At 45.0% G+C, this 26885-nt stretch overlaps 1 protein-coding gene across 1 annotated transcript in view; it reads left to right on the forward strand.

Annotated features, from left to right (window-relative positions):
* Window positions 1–5272: 5272 nt before the first annotated feature.
* Window positions 5273–26885, forward strand: part of LOC144751982 (vomeronasal type-2 receptor 116-like) — a 163631-nt gene continuing 142018 nt past the window's right edge. Inside the window, exons 1-3 of the mRNA XM_078639941.1 lie at window positions 5273–6223; window positions 10939–11166; window positions 20723–20846. Coding sequence (XP_078496067.1) covers window positions 5273–6223; window positions 10939–11166; window positions 20723–20846 — 1303 coding nt within the window. The remainder of the gene's footprint in view (window positions 6224–10938; window positions 11167–20722; window positions 20847–26885) is intronic.

Genomic DNA, 26885 nt, shown 5'->3' on the forward strand with positions numbered 1-26885 from the left:
GCAAATCAAATGATGCAGGAAGGACAATGATTAGCATTGGACAAAGAGGAGTGGAACCATAATTATGAATGTAGTTGAGTTTACAGATGTCATTATAGTCAACTCTCCTATTGTCCTACCTGCCTTGGAAAGTATAGCTTCGAAACACAAGGAATAAAAACCATTTACGTAAAGAGAATGAGTAGCCTATGTTTCTTGAAGACACACAATACTGTATTCATGAATGGATTGCTCAGCTTTGACCGGATACCTGTCACATTTATTTATTTATTTATTTATTTATATACGTTTGTAACGTGCATAGTTACTCATGAGTATCCCAGCGCGGGGCCTAGCAGGGGTGGAGCAACGTACTTTCAGGAGAATAAGTGTGTTTTTAGTTTCCTCCAGAACACAAGAGAGTTCCAATCAGCCACCGCCTTCACTGTGAAGAAGATGCCCCCATTCTCTGAAACTTAAAGCGAGGGACCTGAGCATAACAAAGAGACGAGGACCACAGAGGATGTGCGGGAACATAAAAAGAAAAACACCTCTGCAGGTAGAGAGGGCCACAACCATGAAGAGCACTGCGGGCCAGGGTCAATGATTTAAATTTTACTCTATCTACCATGGGGAGCCAGTGGAGAGAGCGCAGCTGTTGACGGACACTGTTCCTAGCCAAGATGCCCAATAAAAGTCTGGCTGTCATATTTTGAACCACCTGCAACTTTTTCAGCAGGTACCCAGGAATACCACCGTAAAGGGCATTGGCATAGTCCAGCCGTGACGGAATCAATGCACAGATAACCGTTTTCCTCGCTGTGTGAGCAAGAAGGGGAAAAAATCTTCTAAAAGTTTTGAGCAGGCCGAAAAAACAACCAGCCAGCTCCTTGGTGTGTATAGAGAAGGAAAGACCTTCATCAAACCAGTTTTCCACTGGTTTCCCTGATGAAGTTGGTGATGGATACTCAGGAGGCCAGAGCTGCTCTCTAAAGTTAAGGGGGAAATTGCCAAATAGCAGGACCTCTGGCTTCTCTTCACCTCACTTAAGCTGCGCCTCTTTCAGCCACCTGAAGATGGACCAGTAGTACTGAATCCATTACAAGAGAACACATTTAACCTCGTTCTGGAGCTGGGGATATCCGGAATAGAGGTCAAGATAGATACAATCAAAACTAACCTCAGAGAATTGAGTTTGACTTAGAGGTGGAGCCTTAGCAGGCAGCCAATCAAGTTACTCAAGAGACAAGAGTACTTCGTGTTTATTATTAGTCTCAAAGCCCTCCACTGGTTGTTCAGCCCCCCCGATCGCGCTTTGACACCAAATGTAGAGCAGAGGCCTTGCGATATGGAATACAAAAATACCCAAGAGGAAAAGCTTTAATAGATCCAGGTGATAAAAATACCTGGTTTGCAATTGATGAAGGACGGCATCTACAACAAAATGCCTTCTGTAGTTTCTGATTATATACTCACCTTGGACATCCTTTCCAAATTTCTCGCTCAGACAGCTCTTGTACAAGAATATTCTGCCAATAAATCATGGTCCCTGTCTGAGTTCTTCAGAACACTGTTGTATTTTTAAGGGCATGATGATTTTCCTTCTGTTAAGAGGATAACAACAGCAGCACATCCGTCAACACTAAAACGTAGGAAGTGCATTCTGGAGGGTATACATGCGGGTATACATGTTCCGGCTTAGCTGTCCTTACATTTATCATTTGCTTGTCCGCCACCAGAGCATTAGCATTATCGGATGTTTGCCCTGTGAGTAAAGCATTGCACGCTTTCAAATTATGAATTATTTTAGTTGTTAAGATAGGAATCATTCATAATCCATCTTAGCCTCCAGTTCTTTAAGTCTCCCAAATACTTAGACACTTAAAGCTTTAAACTGGTTTTCCACTTTGTTAAGAATATTCATAGCCTGATCTGTCATCCTGGATACTAGTTTTGCCCATTCAGGGCAAGTCATAATGCCAGAGCTTTTACTGAGATGCTTATATTTTAAATTATTATTTTTTGCTATAACTAATGCATACATTTTTTTACTAATTATTATGTTACACAAATCTTTTAAAAAGTTGCATTACCAAGTAAATACATTACATTTTAAAATTCTGTTTAGAAGCATAAACACATTATTATTGGGTACAACATTAAAGAAATATCTTAAATAATAAAATTGTATAAAAAACTCATATAATCAATTCACGAAATATTATAATTTTAATACATTTCACACAAACAATATTTTTCGAAAATAAATTAAACATATTTTACTATGAACCTTTCTTTTTTTTTAAACACAGTATATAAATAATGTGTAAAATCGTACAAAAACATATATGCATAAACAAATCATTAATTATTATTTGCTCATTTTATTAATCTCCTCACCCTTTTACCTTATAAAGCCAAGATTCTTTCCCTATAAAATAATAACATATATATTATTTGAAAAAAGACAAATTATATTCAAATGTAATTTAAAATGTTTTAAGTTACAAAAAACATTAGCAATGGCGATTAAAATATGACCATACAACAATAATGAAGTAGTACAAAAACATTGCATAATTAATCAACAAATACAATAATGTATACAAAGTTTTAAAAAACAATATTTTTAAAGCTATATTAAAAACAACACTTGAAAGAGTTGATGTGATTTTCAATGAGATAATAGCAATCCTAGTCACAGTGAAGAATTAAAAAAAATGCTGGGGTCAATAAAAAGCGGGGTCTCCGGGTGACCTCGCACCAATGCACATCATGAAATTGGTGTCACCAACTATCACCCCATTAGCCACTGATCTAATCAATTCCTCCTTTTCCCAAGGTATTATTCCACCTAGTTGGAAAAAAACTATAGTAGGGGCCTATTAAAGAAGCCACAGTTGGATCCCTCAGAGTTGGCCAACTATCGACCTATCTCGTTATTGCCGGGGATTAGTAAGATTGCGGAAAAATTCGCTAACCAGCAGCTGTCTGCCTTTTTGGAAGCAGGTGAGCTGCTGCGCAGCTCCCAGACAGGCTTCCGCCCTGGTCAGAGTACAGACACCGCCCTTATAGTTGTGGTTGAAGAAGCGAGGCAGATCTTGGACTCAGGAGGATCAGCAGTGGTGATCCTCCTGGACCTAAGTGCGGCCTTTGATACGGTTGATCACCGTATCCTTATCCAATGCCTTAGCAGATTGGGAGTCTCGGGCTCAGCCCTGACATGGCTAAAATCCTTCCTAAACAACTGAACCTTTCAGGTCTGGGAAGGCAACACGCACTCCAATTCGATCCCTCTCCTGTGTGGGGTACCACAGGGCTCATCCTTGAGCACGACACTTTTGAATGCATACATGTACCCACTGGAAGACATTGTCACCCCTTTAGGGATTAAATTAGTCACTTATGCAGACGACACACAACTGGTCGTCTCACTTAATCAATCAGACCACTGCTCTGAGAACCTCCGATCCTGTTTATCAGAAATCTATGGTGGGATGAACAAATCCCTGCTCAAATTAAATGGAGCTGAAACTGAGTTTATGCTCCTAGGACATAAGACGACATCCATCTCCAACGCCATGTGGCCTACATGTATGGGAGCAATCCCTACCCAAAAAGTGAAATTAAAAGTCTCGGAGTTTGACTAGACCAAGATCTCTCACTCAGAACCCAAGCAAAAAAAACTGCCGGCATGTGCTTTGGCTTACTTCGTACCACATGGAAAGTTCTTCCTCTCCTACCTCCCCACTCCAGGAATCTCCTTATTCAGGGCCTAAAACTTTCCAGGTTGGATTACAGTAATGCCCTATACCTGGGTGCCCCATAAGCTACCATAAATAAATTACAACTTATCCAGAATTCAGCAGCGAGACTGCTAACTGGGTCATCAACCAAGCTCTCAGCCAAACCCGCCCTCAGAACTCTCCACTGGCTGCCAATACGGGAGATAACTAAATTCAAATCCCTGTGTATTATGCACAGATCCTTACAGGGCAAGGGCCCCCCCATCTTGAGAAGTCTGGCGGTCCCCTACAAAGCCAACAGAGCACTCCGATCTGATCACCTGTTCCTCGCTAATGTCCCTAGAATAAAAAAGGCACCAACAGGAGGACGTTGCTTCTCTGTCAATGCCGCAACACTGTAGAACTCTCTTCCACTTAAGATCTGCACTGAGCCCAGTCTCCAGAAGTTTTGTAAACTTCTTAAAACTTTCCCCTTCCCCAAGGTTCCCTAACATCGCTATCCCTGCTGGAATCTCTACTCCTGGGACACCCACGGGTAGCCACGCGCTTTGTAAATTCTCTTCCATTCCATTCCATTTTTCCACCTCTAAAGAGATTTAGGCAAAAGTCTAACTTTACAATTTTTGGTACACACAAAGGGTATTTACTACTCGTAAATGCACTTTATGAACACCAAAAGGTGAACTTTACCACTTTCAGTATTCACAAAGGACATTTACGAGTAGTAAATGCTCTTTGTGAATACCAAAAGTTGTAAAGTTAGACTTTCCTCTCACTTTACCTTTGTGGTTCGGGCACAGTATGTGCCCCTTTTAAGTACCTGCCAAATCTGAGAACCTCCTGGAATTCTTGTGCATTACATACTTGCAAGTCTAAGTTGGTAAAGTTGAATAAAAGGGTCTCATATAACCATCACAAATTGAAACATCAAGACAGTGCATTGGAAGGACATCGAAATAATTCAAAGCTTTTATCTCATCAACCCACTCAGTGGGGCACACTGTTACACACGGCTATAAATGACGGCCGTCCCACGTACTCTTTATGACAGAGACGTGGACAACACCGACTAGCTCGGTGGAATTGGGGTCAGCGTGTCCCCCGGGCTTTAAAATAATGCATATTCCTAGGGTGGGAGGTAGAGGAGGTGGAATCGGCATAATCTTTAGACAGACTTTACACCTCATTCAGCATAACGTCAAGGCTATTGATGGGTGTGAAACACTGGCCTTCTCCATCAAGGACCCGGGAGGTGTGCTACTCACAGGTCTATTATGCTATAGACCCCCGGCTTGCCCGCTATCGGCCGTTCCTGAGCTCATTGATTTGATATACGACCTCTCCCACTCCCACACAAAGATGATGGTGTTGGGGGATTTCAATCTGTGCTCAGAAGGATCAACCAAGAAGAACTGGTACAAGCGTGTCTCAACATTGAGCTAGAACAACTAGTACTCTCCAAAACCCACGCAAAGGGTCATATTCTCGATCTACTCTTTGCTGATGCCGGTAGTACTTCAATTCTTGACGTCCTGCCACAGTGTTGGATGGACCATGCTCTTGTCCAGTTCTCCCTCTCGTGTACTAGCACCTCTCTGAAGAAAGTGAGTGCGGCGGGCACTAGAACGGGGAGACTGTGGTCCAGACTTCTCAGACAAGCCACTTTGCCTTCTTTGTTGCCGGATGGCTTTGCACTGGGAGTGAACGTGGATGAGAGCTATGAGACTTTCTGTCAGAAAATCTCTACTTCTCTGGATTCTTCGGCCCCGGTGCGGAAAATCAAAGATAGGACCAACCTTGCCATGCCATGGTACTCGGAAGAACTCCGGCAGCTCAAGCTACAATGCAAACAGGCTGAGCGAACCTGGAGGAAACAGTACCTGGAACCACACAGAGTCCTCTTCAGACAAGCACTGGCATTCTATAAGACCCAGATCAAGCTGGCCAAAGCCAGATTTCTAGAAGAATCTTTGCTGGCAGCTGTTAATAAATCCCAGGCCCTATTTAAGATCGTAAAGGACCTGGCCCATCCTGGCTGTACCAAAAACGCCATCCCGGCTTCACAAGCTCTCTGCGACTTGTTAGCACAAGCCTTTGAGGATAAGATCACCAACATCTTAAATAACCTCCCCCCCTCAACTATATATATATACGATTCCATCTTGCCAGAAAATGGGAAGGAGTGCATCAAAGCAGGTGAGCTAAGTAACTTCCCTTTACCATCTTTTGAGGACTTCTGCTCAATGGCCGATGGGGTGTCCTCTGGCTCACCCTTTGACCCTCTACCACCCAGATTCTGGAAACTCTGTCGGGAAGAGCTGTTTCCTCCATTGTTCTCCATCTGCTGTCAGTCTCTCACCTCGGCACGGGTGCCAGACTGCTGGAAACTGGTGGTGGTCTCCCCACTGCTCAAAAAGGAAAACCTGGACCCCACATGCCCAGCTAACTTCAGGCCCATCTCTCTCCTGCCATTCCCTATCAAGAACTTAGAGAAACTGGCAACAAAACACCTATCCAACTTTATTGTGAATAACGATTGTTTGGATGTGGCTCAGTTTGGGTTTCGACCAGCACACGGGACAGAGTCAGCTTTGGTGACTGTTCTTGATGACCTTCGGACGTGGGCCGATATGGGTCAGGCAGCCTTTTTAGTGCTGCTTGACATGTCGGCCGCGTTCGACACGGTCAACCATGCTACTTTGATCAGGAGATTGACAGAGGCGGGGGTGTCAGGCTTAGCCCTTGAATGGTTGGTGTCATATCTCGAGCAAAGACACCAGATAGTTGTACTACCGCCCTACCAATCTAACATCAAGAGGGTGGGACAGGGAGTACCCCAGGGTTCGGCCATCAGCCCTATCCTTTTCTACCTGCACCTCCGTCCCCTGATCACACTGATCAAGTCGTTTGGCATAACAGTTACCAAATACGCTGACGACACCCAACTTATCTTCTCGTTTGAGGGTAAGGGCGGGGTGTCACAGGAGGTTTTCCATCAATGCATGAGGGCCACGGCAGAATGGTTAGGGAAAAACTCCCTCCAATTCAACAGCTCGAAAACCGAGGTACTACACTGCTCCTCGGACCGGATCCCCAGATCCCTACCACAGGGTGTTTGGCCTCCCGACTTCCTAGGCACTAGTCTGCCTGCTGACTCGGTTCGGAATCTAGGGGTCATGTTCAGTTCCGATCTACAACTGGACACCTCAGTAAATTAAACGGTGGCTACGTGTATGGCTTTACTTGGATCCTTGAGAAAGATCCTACCCCTGCTTCCGGCGCAGGCAAGACCAGAAGTAGTGCGGAGCATAATCCTCAGTCGCCTTGACTACTGCAACGCACTGCTACTAGGGGGTCCAACTACCGTGCTAGGAAAACTCCAGCGTATTCAGAATTGTGCCGCTAAACTGGCACTCTCGCGACGTCGCTCAGACTCCTCCACCAAGGCACTCAGGGACCTTCATTGGCTCCCAATTTCTCAACGGGTGAACTTCAAGGCTCTGTGTATTGTATTTAGAGCTTTACACAGTCAAGGCCCGGCCCCTCTGCAGGATCTTTTCTCATGGTATATCCCCTCAAGAACACTCCGATCAGCATCGGCTCACTTGGTTGTGGTACCCAAGTTTCGGAGGACCCGGATGGGTGGACGCTCCTTTAGGATTGCCACAGCACGGCTGTGGAATTCTCTACCGCTGGGACTTAGGGGCCTGGAGGTTTTCTCCATCTTTAAAAAAGAGTTAAAGACCCACCTGTTCCCCAGAACAATGTAAATAGATCAGAAGTTGGCAAAATCTCGCTCTGTGTCATAACAGTCTAAGCGCCAGGATGCCCGGTGGGTGACAGTGATAGCGCTCTACAAGAATGTCTATACATACATGCCAGGCTTCCTGCACTCTGTCTCTACTTCCTAGGACAACACTACCCCTCCCATAATGCAATGGTTTGGGAGATCGAGTTGGGTACCATGACATCTCACAGGGGGAGGAGTTGGATCAGGTGATCTAGGTCCTTAAATGAGGCCCGCCCACGAACACAGGTGCTTGGCTTACTCTTACTGTGTGGACCTCGCCCCTTTACATGGGTATGATGGTATATTAACGTCATGTTTCCTTCCTTGAATTCTGACCTGCATTTCTTGAATCAACCATAGTTGCCTGTCTTCTTTGATGTGCCTTTGTTGGGCTCTAAACACATTTGTCGGTGCTTGAGCTGTTTCGTAAAACCAGAAGGTTGGATCTTTGTGGAATCACCGCTTGGCGTTGTGCAGCTATCTGTTCGTGTTCGTCTCCCGTCGGAGCTCCTGTCACGCCCCCACGGAGCTGTTTGCTGCACGCGCCAGTGCGATTGCTTTCTGCATTTGGCGAGAAAAATCCCGTTCTTCTAATTGCCTCCTGAACTTTGTCCCATAATGGAGTCACCCTCCAGACCCCGGAAACAGAGTGACCAATCGCGGTGCTCTCTGGAATTATCCACGACCTCCAGAGCTAATATTTGTTTTCATCAGAATCATTATTTATCCCCTTTAAAGCTAGTAAACAAACCTCCCCAGTGCTGCGCTGTCAATTATCCGGTGCTGAACTGGACGTCCAACGGTCGTGCGCAGCACTGGGGAGGTAGTGCCCGTGACGACCGTTGGCCGACGGCAGCACTTAAGGGGTTATGATGTACAACCCATGAGAGCGGCACACTCATAACAGTCACTCTTCACCTAGCGCTCTGTCTCTCATTCTCTCACTTTCCTCCTGTTCCTTATATAGGACAATGACTATGTTACCTTCAGTTTCCCCTGTATCCCTCTCCCAATGTATTGGATCCATCCAAGCCCCGAAGAGTCACAGGACCACTCCTTGTGACGAAACACTAGTTGGCTGGTTGTTTGGTTCAATACAGTCGTTGCCTTGTGATAAAACATTCATCAAACTTACACCACTGGTGTCGACCGCCGCATTTTTAATACGTAAAAATACTTATACTAACTTTGTGATATCCTAACCCTGAGTGTCCAGGACTGTGCTCATTTTTCAGTGTGGATCCTTCGACTCACATGAATCCGGGGGTTATCGGGTAAATCCGCCGACCTGGCAGAACCGTATCTACTTAGATCCATATAAGACACCACACGCATTAGTCTGAGCGCCTGTCTTCCTGTCTTCAATAAAAACCCTTCCTCTAGCATTCAATAGATATGAGGTGTCATGAATCAATGTCATCTGCAGTTATTGTGAAGGTCAGCCAGATTTCCTGACAACGCTGCCAAAGTTGCTTTTATAATTTCTTTTTTGAGTGGCAATGCTGCTTTATGGGCAGTCCTGCTCGTAGATAATGACGATCCCATTTTGTATAACTTATCACAATTTAAAGACAGGATGAGGAGTCTTTTCGCTCGTCACTCTTAAGTGCAGGCAAGTGACAATAGGCTGTTATGACACAAACAGGGTTTGAAACTTACATTACCACCTTCAATCGGTTAGTCACAGAAACCCAATGGCCTTAAGAAAAGAGAACCTCACTGTTCTGTAGGGGATTAAAGGATGAGTTGAAAGACATTTTGTCACAAATAGTAGATCCTCCTGAGGACTATCCTTCATGTTCTTCTCGTAGTGAAGTTGGCCACCAGTTAAGTGAGAGGAGGGGAAGAAAAAGCAAAGGGAATTATTCTCGCGTTGTCTTAGCCAGAGGAGAAAAGAAAGATGTAAACGATACTAGTGAACAGATGCAGATATGTAGTCTGCGGCATCCGCTATCTAGTGACGAACGTGAACAATGTAGGAAGCTTAATCTATGCCTCTACTGTGGCAAGGGAGGTCATTACACCAGAGAATGTACAGTGAAATCTAGAGCAGTCTAAAAATTCCCTACAGTGGAAACTGCATATGCTATCCAGTCGAAAAACTAAAAGACTTGAAGGACACCGAGATCTATCCTTCAAGTCCTTATCTCTTACAAATCTCTGAGTTTTTAGCCGACACCTTAGCTCATGTACCTGAACATTTCACCATATCGGTAGTTCTGGTCCTGCCACCTCAACACAGAAAAACCATGTCCATATTGTTGCACTCTGGACCCATGGGGAACTTTCTGGACATATCCTTGGCCAAGGCATTTGGATGAGATTTTGCTCCCAAATCTCGACCTGAGAAGTGTGGGCAGTTGAAAGTATTTGTCAGGGATGATACACTATCAAACACTGGTCATCACCATGTTATGTGACAATGGACATTCTGAACTTACTACATTTGACATAATTGACACACCAAACTTTGGAGACATTTTAGGAGTCCCTTCATTACAGGTACATAACCCTCACATTGATTAGGTCTCCAGACAAGTTACCTTGTGTTCCCACTGCTGTATGTTACACGGTTGTCAATAAGCCACTCACTGGCAGTCTCCTGTCTCATTAGTGACCGTTCCCAAAAGGAACTATGCATTCATTCAATAATCTCCAAAAACATCCTTTGATTACTTTTATCTACATCTGGTCAATAGTTTTTGATAAATCATTTGCTGGGTGGAATTGAGATGGTCGCAATGCACATCGATACATGGTGGTGTCTAGCAGGCTTTTCTGCCCCTACAAAGGCAGACTGAGATTAAACCTCTGATCTGTCAGGATGGGGTGGGTGGAGCTCGGTTGAAGTTTGAATGATGAGACGCTCTGTCCATTGGCTCATCACTGTGAACAAATATTAATAACTAGGCGGGGGAGCCGGAACATTTTCATTCCTGTCTGTTAGGAGCATCTCAGGGTAAAACTTATTTTGGGTGGATCAGAGGTTCCCCAGCACCAGGCGCATGAACATGTGTTCTTCATGTTCCTTGATTCCTTAGGATATTGTTTCTTTTTTACTTCCATTACTCAATAGCCATGCTACATACAAGAATAATCTTTGGGGAGAGGAGTTGGCCTAACGGCTAGGGCGCTCAACCTCGGACCTGGGGATCTGGGTTCAAGTCTCGGTAACAACGCCAAAACCTCCTGTGATTCTGGGCAAATCACTTAATCTCCCCGTGCCTAAAATGAAAGTGTGTCCTCATGTAACGTAACTGGAAAATAGGCAAAACGCTCTGATACCTAATTCGGTTCGGGTCTAGTTCGCGCTATATAAAACTCTGCAAAAATAAATAAATAAATAAATAATCTCGACCAAAAAGAACAATAATTGAGTCTGTTTATTTTTTTCACAAGGGTCCTGTTTTTTTCCAATTTCAGATGCTGCACTATGTGAGGCGTGTTCACTTTAACACTAACTACGGAGAAGAAATCTTCTTTGATGAAAATGGTGATGTGCCGGCGGTTTTTGATTTGGTCAACATCCAGATCACCTCTGAAGGCACCTTGAGACTGGTGAAGGTGGGGACCTATGACTTCAACTCCCCTGAAGGGAAGCAGATCAGGCTGGAGAAGGATGCCATAATGTGGAACACAGAGGACAACCAGGTGAGAATCTTTGGTAATTCCTTCATTAAAAAAGGGCCAGGTAGTAACACCTGATGCAGGGAACAGACAGAAGCAAATTATGGCAATAAACCAATGGAGAGCAATAAGGTGCATGTATTGCTTTACTTTCTCAAATTTACTCCTCAAAATGTTAAAATGTCTTAAGCTCTAAAATTAGCGAGAGACAATCCATCTGTCACTCCAGTGTAACAAGAACATAGAAGATAAAGTCAACATTACAACCAAAAAAGAGGAATCAAGTATTTAAATATCCCCTTTACCACTCTGGCTTGTGATGCAGCCCGCACAAGGGCTACATCAAAAGCCACAATAGAAAACAGGATAGTTTTTAAACATCCATGCACCGTGTGCCAGGCACCATGGGGTACCTGAAACACGGTGCATGGATGTTTGGGATACACTACATGTGCCCCCCAGGCCACAAAGCAAAGGCCTACAGGGGAAGAGGGCCCTTCTAGGAGCCCCCAAAGCCCCTTTCCATGGAAGAGGGACTAAGATCTGTCCGATGCCCCGAGGGGCTCCTAGTAGCTCTTGAAGGCATCGATCCATCCCTCTGACTGCTGCAGTTTGACTCACCGCATAGTAATGCAGCGGTCAGGAAACTATCCTGGCTGTTGGGCCGACCGCTACCAACAGCCTGTCAGTGGAGGTCCGCCCGACATCCTAATCAGGTCCATACTATTGTTTATAAAGACACTCTCTCGCTCACAGAAGATTTCATGTACTAGAATGCTGCACATCAGACAATATCAAAACATTCACCCCAGTCAAGAGATCTTGGTTGAATCCATCATTCTTTTGCGCACCATGCCACCCCAGTTTAGACCTGGCCATATGCAAATCAGTCTTGACCTTGTGACTCTTTTTTTTTTCTTGACCTTGTGACTCATGGGAACAGTTCAACCCGAAATGCCAAGCCATGTCCTCCCTAGAATGGAAGAAAGCATCCTAGAACCTGTTTCGGGGTTTCACTCCTCATCAGCCAGAGTAGCTTGATTCTAGTACCACAGGGAACCCGGGACCCATGTCTGGGTGTACCCGGCACACTTAATGTGAGGAAATAAAAGACACACAATTGATGGACGGAATGCAGAGCAAATCAAAACATTCACCCCCAGTCAAGAGATCTGGATTACATTTATCATTCTTTGCTCACCAAGCCACCCCAGTTAAGACTTGACGATATGCAAATAAGTCTTGATCCTGTGCCTCATTGGAACAGACCAGCCGAACTACTAAGCCAGGTCCTCACTGGACCGTAAACAGGTATCCTGGGTTTTTTGTTGGCGAGGCTAGCTTGAATCCAGTGGTGTCACGAGCAAGACGATTCGGGCTGGACTATTTCCACATGGAACAGGGTCACAACTGTTTTTCCATATGGCTGGCTCCAAACTGCGGTGGTGTGGTGAGCAAAAAAATGACGGATTAAACCCAGATCCTTGTGACTGGGGTTAAATCTTTGCATTGTCCAACATTCCATCCATCAATTGTTTCTTTTGTATGTCGCCCTAAGTGGAAAGGGTATGTCCAGACATGGGTCCCGTGCTCACCACTCCAGTGGATTGAAGCTAGCATGTCTGATGAAGGGTGATGCCCTGAAACCGGGCCCAGGATGCTTGTTTCCGGTCCAGGAAGGACCTGGCTTGGCAGTGTGGGCTGGACTGTTCCCAGAAGGAATAGGGCCACAACTGATTTTCATATGGCTGGGTTCAAACTGGGGTGGTGTGGTGAGCAAAAGAATGATGGACCAAACCCAGATCCTTGTGTCTGGGGGTGAATATTTGCATTGTCAAGCATTCCGTCCATCAATTGTTTCTTTTGAACATTCTAAATTAGTTATTTTCAAAATTGTGATTTAAAATCCAACTTTACCATTAAAGAGTATTTTAAAATATAATTTCTCAGATGTCTAACATTGCTTACTTTCCTAGATTTCTAAAATCAAAAGTAAGCACTTATTAAATCTAATATGGCAAACCAATCATATCCTGTGGAAAAGGTAGGCTATGTTTGACACCCATGCATTGGCACCTCAGCTGAGTATCCAATAATCAAGTCTCGACCAGCTTTCGTGGGCAGTGGACATGCATGCACCTTCTAGTATATCCACATTTTGCATTCTCCATGTGTCCACAAAGCCTAACTCTTCCATCCGTTCCCTAATAATGTGCTCACTTGATTTATCCTTGGAGTGATCTAAGTGTGTATTGAGGTCCCCACCCCATATTATTTTTGATTCTGGCCTCTCACACAGCACAATTAATAAGCCCTCGAAAAAATCGGGTTCATCCGTATTGGGCCCATGTGGGTTCACTAAAATGATGGGCACCCCATGAAGCTTACCGTGGGCTACATCGACCTGCCACTATCATCTATCGCTGAGTTGATCAAAGTGAAAGGAGTAGATCTTTTGATAAGTATAACCACACCTGTACATAAGATGAATACGGAGAGCCCATACGATATCTTGCCCAATGTGCACCTATCCTAACCTCAGTGTGTTTAGTCAGGTGCTTTTCCTGAAGAAGAGCTACCTTGATATGGTGCCTATCGAGTTGGGCTAAGACTTGTCTAATTTTCTTTGGGCAATTCAGGCTGTGCGCATTCCATGTCATGCATGATATTGACACACAATCTATCTTTGCTACCCCAGCCATCCACTAAAAACAGTTACATAGTATGCAACCAGATGCAACCATGTACAGAACAGGAGATTCTATGACAACAACAAGCCATATAAAACAGTCCCACAAATCCCCCCCGACCCCAACACACCCACAGCAACATCCCAAACATGCAAAAGACAATTTGTCACTGAACCCACCCCTCAAACCCAAAAAAACATGCTTGAGGTAAAAGAAAATGGGGATCACCCACTGGAGGGTCATCAGGTGCCCGAATAGCTTCCTCAACGGAGGTGGGCAGGCAAAGTAAATCCCAATCCACCACATGGCTTACATGTATGGGTCTACAACGTGATCATGTGAATTAGCCTAGGCCCATAGTGTCAGCTTGTGCCCATCGTCAGTCTGAGTCCACATTTTACTGGGAACGCTGAACGTGGTACATTTCAAATTATTTTTCAGGAATTCTTGCACCACTTTATAGGAGTTGAAGATTTTATTTAGACCATTATATTCAACCCGCACCCTGGCCGGGTACAGCATGGCGTATGTGATGTTCGCCTTCTGCAACTGTTTCTTTACTGTTTGATACTCTCTCCATGCTGCTTACACAGTGGCCATAAAGTCTGGGTAAATGGCAACCTGGAATCCCTGGTAGTTTAGATCAGCTTTCTCATGGGCCTGGTGGAGGGTTGTGTCTTGATCTCGGTAGTTTAGTAGTTTTGCTATTATCACGCTTGGGGTGCCCCAGCAGGCGGCCTCAGTGCCATAGATTTATGGGCCTGCTCGACCACCAACATCTCTAAAAAGCCTTCCGAGCCAAGCAGGTCAATGAGCATCTGCTTTATATACAGCACCATCTTACTGGTATTTGTTGTCTCCAGAATGCCAACAATCCGAACATTGCTGCGCACGAAGCTGCCTCTAGGTCTACATTTTTAGCTTCAATAATATTGAGGGGCTTTTCCATGTCAGTGCATTTGCTTGTTGTGGCTTGCACAATGTCCTCTACATTAGATCGTCTCTGCTCCGCATCTGCAGTTCTCGAGGCTTGTTTGTCCACTTTGGATGCCATGGAATCCATCAGCTGATTTCGGCTGTCCATCTTACTGTCTATGGAAAGAAGGCTTTGTTGCATGACCTGAAGCATTGCTGCAAGTTGTGTAGGGTCTGGCGTGGAAGGGGCTTATCCTGGTCAGTCTGTGCCGTTTCTTGTGATTATTTTGCATCAAAGGTGATAAGAGGCTCCCCCTCATCAGGCTTATCAAACTTGTTGGTCGGTCCCAAGGTGGGAGTTGCCTGTGTGCCAGCCAGGGGTCTCTAACTACTGTCAGCCTCACCCTGATAGCTTATCCTGCTTATCACTTTTGATTTATTTATTTTTTTGTTTGTTTATTTTTAGTATTTCTCTATCCTCTGAGACATGGACCTCACAGGTCCTCAGCCTCCTAATCATAGCTGCGGGGGGGAATCCCCCCTTATCGTTCCCTGCTTGCTGTTGTTCCATGGGACTCCCCAGCGCACCACTGCAACAAGCTGGAGACTGCAGTATCTGCAACCCTCGCTCACACCGGAATATTACAGGCCTTCACCCAGTTCTACAAAATGGCATCAGTGCAGATACTCTGCCTTATGTCCGCCTCACGTGGGTCGCTGCAAACCCTCAGAATACGTTGCTCCTGGGCGCAACTGCTGGCACTCTCCTTCAACGCAGCTGCAGAGCCGGTGTGCTTCTTTTTTCTTTTCTCTCGCAGGTACCTCGCAGGCTCAGGCCAGACTCCGACAGGCAGGCCCAAGCTGTGCAGCGCTGGCGGTCATATCTCAACACCCTCCTGCGGCCTCATTCACAGCAGTGGTCATGTCAGCTCACCAGCTTCGGCTTCCCGGCGCAATTCATGGCTTGCCTCAATGCCACAGACCCGGGGCCCAGGCTGCACAATTCCAGCCCGCTACCCAACTGATGCCGTGATCAGCTAAATATGAGGAGTCCCAGGCCCGGCTCAGCCCCGTCCCCCCCTCCTCGCATCTGCAACTACTCCACATCTCTTAACAGTTTTCCTGGACAGTATGAATAAATTGTGCACCTTCTGCATGCTCGACTCTTATTTAGGGACCTTCAGAAGTTAGATGAGAGGATATTAGGAGGATATTATTCGCCTGGCCGGGGGAGCTGCACGAATGTGCGACCATATTGCTCCGGGCTCTCCAGCACCCTCTTTCCATCCGTATCTTGGTGTACTTTGCAACCACCACAAATAAAGAAAAAAAGTTTATAGAAGGTTCTAGAAGTTTCCAGGGAGGACCTGCTTGGCTGTTCAGGCTGTATTTATCCTATTGGAGCCGAGTTGAGTCTGATTTCCATATGGGTGGATCTCATCTAAGGCAGCCCAGGTAATTACCAGTGATTGTGAATATTTCAAGCATTTCATCCATCTCTTTTTGTAGTCTTCATTGTGATGCCCTACGTGTGATAGTTGTGCCAAGCCGAGGGTCCTGTGCACACTGTGCTACAGAAACCAAGACATGCGTTTTTTGTTTATAAGCCAGGGTACTCACATTACCTGAAATCCCAAAACAAGGGGCCATTTCATTCTCTGCAGCACTACATTTTTTTGCTGGGGTTATTCGTATTTCACTAATTCATCCCTGTATTTGCATTTTTATCGACGCGCTTAGCAAAGAGCAAGCAAGCTTATTCAATTATACAATAGTGTGGCCAATTTGGGGAAATACATGTCTCAAGGTCAAGTAAGAAAGAATCTTACGGCTGTTTGCAATTTTTCTCCCAAATTACTGAGGTAAGGTTGAATAACAGCAGGTCCTTCTCAAAGAAACTGGAGGGCATGGCCAGGACGGGAATGGAGAATGGGAATGGAGAGAGATGTATCTCACCTCAGCTTGGGATCCACATGGCTCTAAATATTGGCTCCAGGGCCCTTTGCCACCACTCTGGCTACTATGGTCCTGGGGCAGCTCCCGCAACTATGTGAGCAGCTGATGAGGGCAATTCAAACTTGTCATTGATGATCCGCAGCCAGTAACATTATCGCAAGGTGGCCATTTTGCCAGCTGCCCGATGAACAATGCGCCTCCTGCACCTGTAGAGGCCGCTGCTGAGATCCAGTTCGATCACTTGTCCTGCCCTGGGGCAAAGCAACAGTAAGTGCAGCCCCTGAAGCATACCTGAGAGGGCACCGAGGCGGGCCCATCTTCCTTGCCCTCTTGTAGGAAGCATTGGTGACATCATCCTGCCTCAATAATGGCCCCACCGTACTCAGCCATTATTTTGGATTATGCCTTGATGTCAGAGGTCAGTTAGATTGCCTTGGTGGACTCGGGTGCTGCCACGTGAGGTCATGTGTCACCGGGGGTCACGTTACACACTTCACACTGCTGCTGCCCAGGGCTCTGAACTGAATGCTGCAACCCCTGGGGGCTTCCTTCAATGTGGGAAAGCACATTGCTGTACTAGGCCCAAGAGGTAACCTGGTAGTGTGGAGGGCCTGCCTTTGCCTGCCCTTCTTACCTGCTGGCGAGGCACCTGGTCTGCTAAGACCCCCTGAAGGGACCACTGCTGGCCTAGCAGCCCTCATGGCTCTTGATTTGCATCTCATTACTCTGGCATTGTTGGGAGGCTCTGGGGTCCAGGTGGAATAACCATACGGATAAATCCAGTGCTACTCACTGAGCCTTGCTTTGTGAGTGCCTAGAAGCCTTGAACCATGAGTACTGAATGGCCAGTGTGTCAGAGGATAGTGATGTGCAGTGAATGTAGGGAGGCTGTCAGAGGACTTGGTGACAGCCCCCCTGGGAGCCGTTGATACCGCCCTGCTATCTGGGAACAGGGCACCATTCTGGAGGCGGAACAGAACCTTGGCGAGGAGACCATCACTGAAGGATTGGTGCAGTGGGAGTTTGGGGGCAACAAGACTGTGAGCACGCCCCAACTCATCTGCTACATTGCCTGCCAGAATTGTAAGGGGGACAATAGCGAGAATAATTTATTTTGGGTTATTGTGTTATATATTTATGCTTTTGGTTTATGTATAGTACTTTGCGATATATGTCACTGTTATATTCATTTAATTGATTAGGTGTTATTGTACATGTAGGTTATAAATATGTTTTGATATATTCATCAAGAATAATAATTGTGGAGAAGGTAATTAAATGTGCTCTACTCAGAAATGATCTTGTATGTTTTCTTTTATACCACTTGTTATTGTATAAAACATCAACTATTTGTTTCCAAATCTACTGGACCTGGGCCTGCCCCTCTCTCGGTTGGCAACCTGCATGTGGCTGGAAGGAGAGGCCCTCTCCTGCTGCCCTGCTGGTACATAGGGATTTGTCTCTCCACTAGAGTCCAAGGACATGTCATGAAGTCATGCAGAGGGCCTGAGCTTGCTATATAGGCGATTGAGGAGATTGGACACTATGTAGGCCTTGTTCCAGGGACCCAGTGCCTGCACAATCACAGATACATTATGCTGCATCTCAAGTCTTTGGGATCTAACTTGGCACCCTAAGAATGCTCAATCAAGTACCTTCTACTTGGCCACTTGCACTCTAATGGTTTGCATGATCTTGGAAAAGACAGCACTCCAGGGAGGCCTTGCAACATTCCCCTCCCCTAATCCCTGTACCCCTGAGTTCACCATGGCACTAAGCCCTCACGTGTTTCCTAGCTGGGAAGCCTGGAAATGTAGAACGCTAAGGAACCCATTATTGAGTGGCACACTTAATTCATTAGGGCGGATCACTGACATAATATCGACGACAACAATATCGACCTTCCAGAATATCATGTCAAGAATATTAATGTGCAGAATATCGGCATCCGATCCACAACATGTAAATGTAAATGTAAATGTGTTGGACTTGTAAAGCGCACGGCTGCCCATAAGCGTCCCGGCGCTGGAGACCGCTGGGGAACCCCTCCTGGCTTTCCCTGTGAGATGGTCCCTTCTGGGTATCTCTAAGGTGAAACCAGGCATCCCCGGCGTCTGTGGGGGGCTGTTGTAGAGATGAGGCAAGCTTAATGCCCAGAGTTGCCGAGTGTGATCCCTGGTTAGAGTAGGCACCGAGGCGAGAATTGTCGAGTCCGCTGACCCTGGTCCACGACCCTGCCGCGTCGGGAATTGAACCCTGGTCCCGGGCCGTTCTCTGCTTCCGGGTCTGCCGCCTCTAACCAGTGAGCCACACCACTCCAACATGGTCTTGTAAGGGCACTGGCCCACATTGGGTTGACAGGCAGTGAAAACTTCATATTTGTCTGCCCAACCTATATTGGGAGGCCTTGCATGATCTTAATATTTTCCAATACTATCTCAAGTAAAGACTGCTTTACTTTTTCTCCACAAACTGTTTCCTGGAGTGGAATCAGTCTTTCAGTTGAGAGTGGGGAGAGGTCATTGTTTCTTAGGACCTCGTGTAGATATGTTTAGTGATTCAGAAATTGCTCTCAAATTGATTTGCAACCTCGAAAAGATTTCTAACAATTTATGAAAGGTCTGATAAGGGTAATGCAGTAAACTTGAACTATGTTTTTTCCTGTGCCTTCCCCTCCATGCTTACATGGCTTTCTTTGTAGTTGCATCACATGTGCGGTGTGTGTCTGTACTTTCCCAGTGAGTAATTCCAGTGTCTCAGCAGTGACATTTTGGGCAGCTAAAAATGTTGGGAGAAAGAGTAGTCATGGTGAGAGCACCCATTTGTATAAGCCCTTTTAATCCAGAAAAGTATGATACCTTAGTATCTGTAATATTAAACCCTGGAGACAGTGTCTATGCGCATAACATTTCTCTTTCCACTCCCCTTTACCTAACCTTTGGTTGTAATTGGTGTTATATTGCATATAGGTACCCTGATATAGGTCAAGGGAACACCGTATACTTTCCCTACATCATCCACTCGTCATTTCCTATGAACGAGCCTTATAAGGACATAACTCCAAATAAGGACAGAATGCCTTATATGGACATTAAACCTTATAAGGACTGTAGCATTTTAAGGAATAAACCGTTCACCTAGTTCTATGACGAGGGTGAATTCTGCCCGATCAATATTGCTAAGACGTCATCCTTAGCACATATGAATAATTTATGAGTACACTCTCCAGGAGGTACACTGCACCTCTCCTATCTACGCACAAAGGTTTAATACCCAACATTATCTTCATACTGAACAATGGGTAACACACATACATAGACTGTACAAAGACAGCATCTCTTGCTATCAGTAGTGAGGAGGGAACCAAGACTTCAAGGCTGACACACTGACCAGAGATGCTGCGGCTCTGGCATGCCATCGCTCCAGCTGACAGGGGTCTGACTATCCCTTGCGGGGTGTCCAGCTCAAGTCCAGGATGAAGTCTCACACTCTCACTATTCAGGTTTGGGGGTTGTAAACACACTCAACTGTTTCTTCAATGTATCTCTCTGAGAGCAAACCAAGCAAGCACAAGTGACTGGGTGAAAAGTAGTATATTGTTTCCACGAGTCTGAGGTTATTGTGTTCAGAAGTTGGGAAAAACATATCTCTCTGATAACAGGAGATTCTAGTGGCACTGCAAGCTAGCTAATACAAAGACATAGGCTAACATATGGGGGAGGGGTGTCCGGAGTCAATCTGCCACCAGACCCACAGTATATGTTTTCCGTAAACAGCATAGGTCCTACAGGACAGGGTACTATTGGAACTACACTACATTGGGTAGACGTGATACAGTGGGGTATGGCTTGGTTTCAATTGCTTTGTTGTGGTATGGAATAGTACTGTATGCTATGACATGGTTCAGTACCCTATGGTATCCCTTTGTAGCACCAAACTATACGTCCCTCTATGTAATATATTTTTCGTCAAGTGATTTATGGTTTTAGCTCCTCATTCTATATCTGTTCTTTCTCCAGGCTCCCAGCTCCTTCTGCAGTGAGAGCTGCCTCCCTGGGTTTAGACAGTCTGCGAGGAAAGGGTGGCCTGTCTGCTGCTTTGACTGTGTTCCCTGCTCTGCTGGTGAGATTTCAAATGAGACAGGTGAGTACCCTTTGAGTCTGCGGTGCTTACATCACGAAACCACGGACTGCATATCTATTGATTTCAAGACTCCCCAGGTTAATGGAGGTAACATTAATATCGATCAAGCTATTGTATCTATGGAAGTATTAGCCAGAACCCTTAAAGAACATTTTCAAGATGTCTCTTTGTTATGGAGTGATTATCCATTTACCCAAGGAATGCAGAGACCACTATAACCTCTTTGGAGTCAGTAGACTACAGTGAGTATCTAACTATTGTTGCCGTATTTATTGGCAAGAGGTACAGTGCAACACGTTTCTGTGCCACCCTGTATCCCAGAGAACTATAGCTCAACACTGTCCTTTCCTCAGTGCTAATGCACAGTGGACTGCCCAGCTCCAACGCTGGCACCCTTGCACCATGGTGTAAGGGTGTCTCTGTTGCATGCAGGATTGTTTATGTGCAGGAAGGGGTACATTAAAAGTATCTTGTGAGGTTGTTTCCTCTTTCCATGTGTGCTGCCGACTGCAACATATTGAAAGATCAAAAACAAGGAGAAATAAAAACATCTCCCCTCGTTATGCCTCACCTGGGGATGAGTAGGTTTTGGGGGCAATCCCAGGTCCGACACTTTCGGGTAATCTTGGATTGCATCGAAAGACTTGGATGTTGCATTGAAACAACCACTGAACACCTATTGAATGCCTCTCAGGGTCAGAGTAACACAAAGCAGGGATTCATGCTGCGTTGCTTTTCTAAAGATTTATGAAGCCACTCAAGGCTACTCAAGTTGGCCCTGTGTGACTTTTCGGCTTACGTCACTCTTGCACTACCTTTCGGGGTGCAAGAGCGATGCAACTCCCTTCATTATGATGCTCTTGTGTGTTGTTCCTCATCAGTCATTCAGTATAAGGATGAATAAAAACAAGTTAGTTCTGTGTTTTGTGCCATGGAGGCCCCAATGAAATTGATTCATAGCATCAAAAATGGTGACAGCCTGTTGACCTGATTCTTCTCCGTGCATTGTATTTCAGGGCTGCAGGATGCCTGTCTTTGTGTGTGATGCAGGTCATTTTAAATATGCATCTCACTTCACTCGGAAGCCATGGCTTGATGTGACTGAACTGTTTCACTTCTGTAATTGGACTTGTTGTTCGTCTCAGAGCTATGTCTAACTTATGACTACCTGTGAGTGGAGCACTTCTATAGCCAAGTTTTGGCATCAACACCTCATCACTGATATTAACGCTTTCGCTGCGCAGTGCTAGGGGGCAGGAGGGGGTGCGCGGGGCTCCGACGCTGCTGACGGAACCGCTCCGTCACGCCCCTCGGGTGGGCTGTGCTTATGACGGAGTGGTTCCGTCACGGCCCCGCCCACTTAATAGAACGCGCCGCGCAGGCACGAAATCAGCACCACACAGACGCGGCGAGCGGGCCGTGACGGAACCGCTCCGTCACCAGCACAGCCCACCCGAAAGGCGTGACGGAGCGGTTCTGTCACCAGCGTGGGAGGGGTTAATTGTGGTTTCATCCTTGGTGTCTGCAACTTGAGTCATATTCAGTGGAGAGGTGTGGTTCACTGGTTAGAGGCGGCAGACCTGTAAGCAGAGAACGGCCCGGGACCAGGGTTTAATTCCCGACGCGGCAGGGTCTTGGACCAGGGTCAACGGACTCGATAATTCTGGCCTCAGTGCCTACTCTAACCAAGGATCACACTCGGCAACTCTGGGCATTAAGCTTGCCTCATCTCTACAACGGCCCCCCACAGATGCCGGGGATGCCTGGTTTCACCCTGGAGTTACCCAGAAAGGGACCATCTCACAGGGAAAACCAGGACGGGTTCCCCAGCGGTCTACAGCGCCAGGACACTCGGGTAGAGTAACAGTGCGCTTTACAAGTATCCCACATTTACATATTCAAATTCTCATTTGTGATTTGCAGTTTGGATGATATATTCACTGCTAATGTGGGATATTTGTGAGAAATTGAGTTGTTGGTTGAATAGGGTGTGAGCTCTGGTCAAGCAACAGCCATGAAAAACTGTCAGTAGTCAACAACAACAAAGGTTTGGCTTGAGCGCAGTAAGGCTGCGCCAATTATGTAATCAACAAAACAGAATGCCAGTACTGCTCAATAACTTAAGAACTAAATAGAACAATGAGCATCAGATCTCTCATTTCTATAGACCACTCTTTCAGTCCAGAATTGAATCTTCAAAAAAAAAAATTTATTATTCTTTTTGTTTCCATCGTTAGTTGGAATTTTTTTAATGTTTGTATATATGTAATAACCAAGAGATTAGGACATTTTTCTTTTCCTTCAATTTAAAGTCTCTCTTATAAATACATAGGAGGGGAGACTCCTTAACACTAAAATCTATGTGTGAACATGTACAAGTGCGTGATGGAAAAAAATTAAAACGGAATTGGAGAATAAATAATAAGCGTGATAATCTACTCAAAGTCATACATCAACCTCAAACAGGCAAAACATTCGAACATCTGTGAGTAAAAGAAAAAAAAGATAAGAAAGGAAATGTGGATTGTGTGGAAATAGGAGCCCTGCACTGATCCCAGTTATATCTGGCAGGTAATAACCACAACAACAGAGTTGAAAGAATGTCTTTTTAGGAACAATCGATTTTTAAGCCATCAAAGAATTTATGGATTTGCTCAACATTCCAAATGATTGGCTTAAGACAAAGAAGGGGTCGACGAGTTTCGAATCCCCAAGAATGATGGGATTCTCCTCAGGACCATATGAGTATTCAATCTGAAAAACATAAGTCAAACCATTCAATCAGTCATCTCATTGGGCATCACTCGACTTAACATTCAATCCAACTCACACATCAGTAGTACCTGGTCAGCTTTTGGTGTCTTGTATAGAAGGGAACTGTGGGAAAAAAGAGCAATGAGCTGACAATGTCTAGTGATGTTAACTCATAGTTTTAAAGGGGAGGGAAGGAAATCGTACTTAATAAGTTTGTAGGAATCAATAAATGAATAGGCTCCACGGGGAGTTTTTTGTCTTAATTGAATGATGCAGTTTCCTTAAGTTGTTTAAGCCTCTCCTGTCGTCTCTGTAATTTATAAAACAGAGGCCATGTTTGTATCAAAGGATAGACATTTGACAAAAAGACAATTATTAAATCGCAAGGCTCAAGTTCTTGTTTCGAGTGTCAATATTCACTCACAAACGCTCTGTATTTCGATGTTGCAAGCTGCTTAGTATCGCTTTGCTGCAAATGCGGTCAATTACCTTTAGTTCAGGACGCGGAGTCTCCCTATGGCGTTGCCTTCTCTCCAAAAGACGCCGTAATGTTCTTCCGGGTCTCAGTTTGTAAATAGGACCGTGTCCCTTTCGCAAGGAATTGTGGTTTAGCATTCTTTGTGCCAGGAATTGTAGTTTTTTTTAAAAACAATTTTGCTAGCTCTTCGCGTAAAAAAACATTAGGGACAGTTTTGATGTCTCTAATCAGTTGTAAATAGGAGATGCTAAATTCATTGACGGTGACTCCTCCAAAGGGTTTGATAAGTAGAAAAGCTGTCATAGTGAGTCAACGTCCATAATATCTTTGATAAACAAATATTATTATTAGCCTTACTGCGCTCAAGCCAAACCTTTGTTGTTGTTGTCTACTATTCTAGCGGGCACCTGCTCGCAAGTTTTTTTTTTATATAGACGCTTTAGTGTGTCATTGTTACGGCAAGTGTTATCTAAGGAATCACTTGCTGTTCTAATTCGATTCACGTTTGGTGCTTTCTTTTTAATTTGAATATTCTTTCCCCCTGTTTATGTTGGGTTTGTGAACATGCAGAGAATGATTGGGAGTTTATGAATGTTGGATGTATAGCACTCATTTGAACACTGCACCACTTATCTATCATGTCAGAAGATCAAACTTTCGCCTATAGCGAAGACCTGGCCAGCCAGGAAGCAGTTGTCTGATCACCCGATGTTGAGTGCGTGGAGGGTCTGGCATCGTAGTGGTGTCGGGCATTGTGGTGTTCGCGGGTCCAGGGGTCCTGGCGCTGGGCACAGTCCAGGTGCGGACGGGCACAGACAGGCTTGCCTTATGCGCGCCTTTGGTGCACCAGCAAAGCACCAGCTGCGCGTGGCCATGCAGTGGCCTCCATATGAGGGGATGTGGGAGGGAGGAACAGCTGGGAGGCGGGAGCGGGGAAGCGAATGGCATTGCAGGGGGGCAGGAACGCAGGGAATCTGCAGCGGGAAAAACAGTCCGGGCCGCAGGAGAACTGGGCACAGGGAGGAAAAACAAGTTTAGGCAAGAAATCAAGTACAGGCACAGAGGAATAAAAACAAGCCTGGGCAAGAAAGCGAGTTAGGCACAGGGGAATAAAAACAATTCTGGGCAAGAAAGCAAGTACAGGCACAGGGGAATAAAAACAAGTCTGTGCAAGAAAGCAAGTAAGGCACAGGGGAAAATTACAAGATTAGGCAAAAACAATGCAGCAGCGTGGGGAGTGACCTGCCTGCGAGCGGGGTCAGAGAATTGAGTCCAGACCCCTTTGAGGTTCTGGGAGCTTTAGTGGTATCCAGCAAAAAGTATTGTAAATTCTCTGAATAATTTGGACTTACAAAAATGTTGGATTACCAGACCTTGGCGGACCTTAACCAATCGTACACATCAACATTTAATTCCTTCCCTCCAATTAATAATTCAAATTCTTACATGCAGTTTTTAGTTATTTTTCCATGCTCAGCAATCAGAATGTTTTTCTGTGGTGTGGGAGAACGAAGTGAGGTCTATCTAGTCATCCAGTAAAGGGTTTAGTAATCAGAACAGCATTCTATGTCAAATAAAGTCCCAGATGGACCTTTTCAAATTTGTGGGGATTCTACACAGTTGTGTCATACTGCTTTTATTAGCAATGGTATTCGTTTGAGAGTTATAAAAATGCTTACGATATTCAATCACCCTAGTCGATGGTATTAGAGGACAACATTTCTTTTACCAGTGATGAGTTTGGTCACTTTTTCAATGAATACACGATTATCACCCAGTGGGTGATAGATAATATGAGTTCAGAGTCCTGAGTTACCATTCCAGTCTTGGAATGAGTGCCAGTTTTTACCTCACAAATATGTGAAGTGGTTAACATATGTGTTAATGGTGAAAACCACTTCACATCTTCTCCTCTCTGGTGATAGCCCCATTATTGAGCAGTCGTGTAGGGCCCAAAGGTTTAGAACTGGTCTAGAGGTTACATTTAGTCATGTTGAGGTGAAAAATAATATATATAAATGATGTAAATGAATACTGTTTGAATTTTACAGCAGAACCAAAAATGAGCAAAAGGGATTGAATGAAGAACTCTCATGCTTTCAAATAGATTTCCTGGTAAGATGCACTGGGAAAGAGGCCCAGAGGGCGTAATCTTGTTGGTGCAGTGATCTTCCCTCAAAAGGTGTAGCTTGTTAGTTGAGACACAATGTTGAGATGCTTCAGCTAAGGTGGTGACTTCATGGAAGACTTTATAAACCAAGGAAAGAGTAGAAAATCCAATTATTATTTTGATGGGCAGTCAGTGGAAACTTGTGTGGTCCAGAGTGGTATCGTAAGAGTCCTTCGTATGTTGAGCCCTTTATGTTCTGGGTCTAGAGTTTGTCATGAGACTACATTACAGTAGCTGATACGAGAGGGAGAGAGGTGGCTAAGGTGGAAAAGTTGTTCTTCAGTTTACAGTAGTGGGAGGATTGTGACAATATCAAAAAGCATGTTGCACACACAGCATTAACCTGAATGTGGTAAGAGCATTAATTGTCAAAGATAACTGCCAAGTACCTGACATATTTAACAGGGTTTGATAGGAAGCAGAGTCTCGGGAGACAGCTAGTGGTTATAGTCTCTTTTTGTTCTTGAGGCATAAAAGGATTATCTAATTTTTCATGATTTTGAGGCATGATCTATACTTGTTTTCCTTTTTTGCATTTTTATTGGGATTGTCAAGTATTTTTCTTCAATTTTCTGGATTTCCATTGACTCTTTATTTAGGTTTCATTGGCATAAATGCATGATACCTATACTGTAGT

Source organism: Lissotriton helveticus, chromosome 4_2 (assembly GCF_964261635.1).
Source record: "Lissotriton helveticus chromosome 4_2, aLisHel1.1, whole genome shotgun sequence".
Lineage (NCBI taxonomy): Eukaryota > Metazoa > Chordata > Amphibia > Caudata > Salamandridae > Lissotriton > Lissotriton helveticus.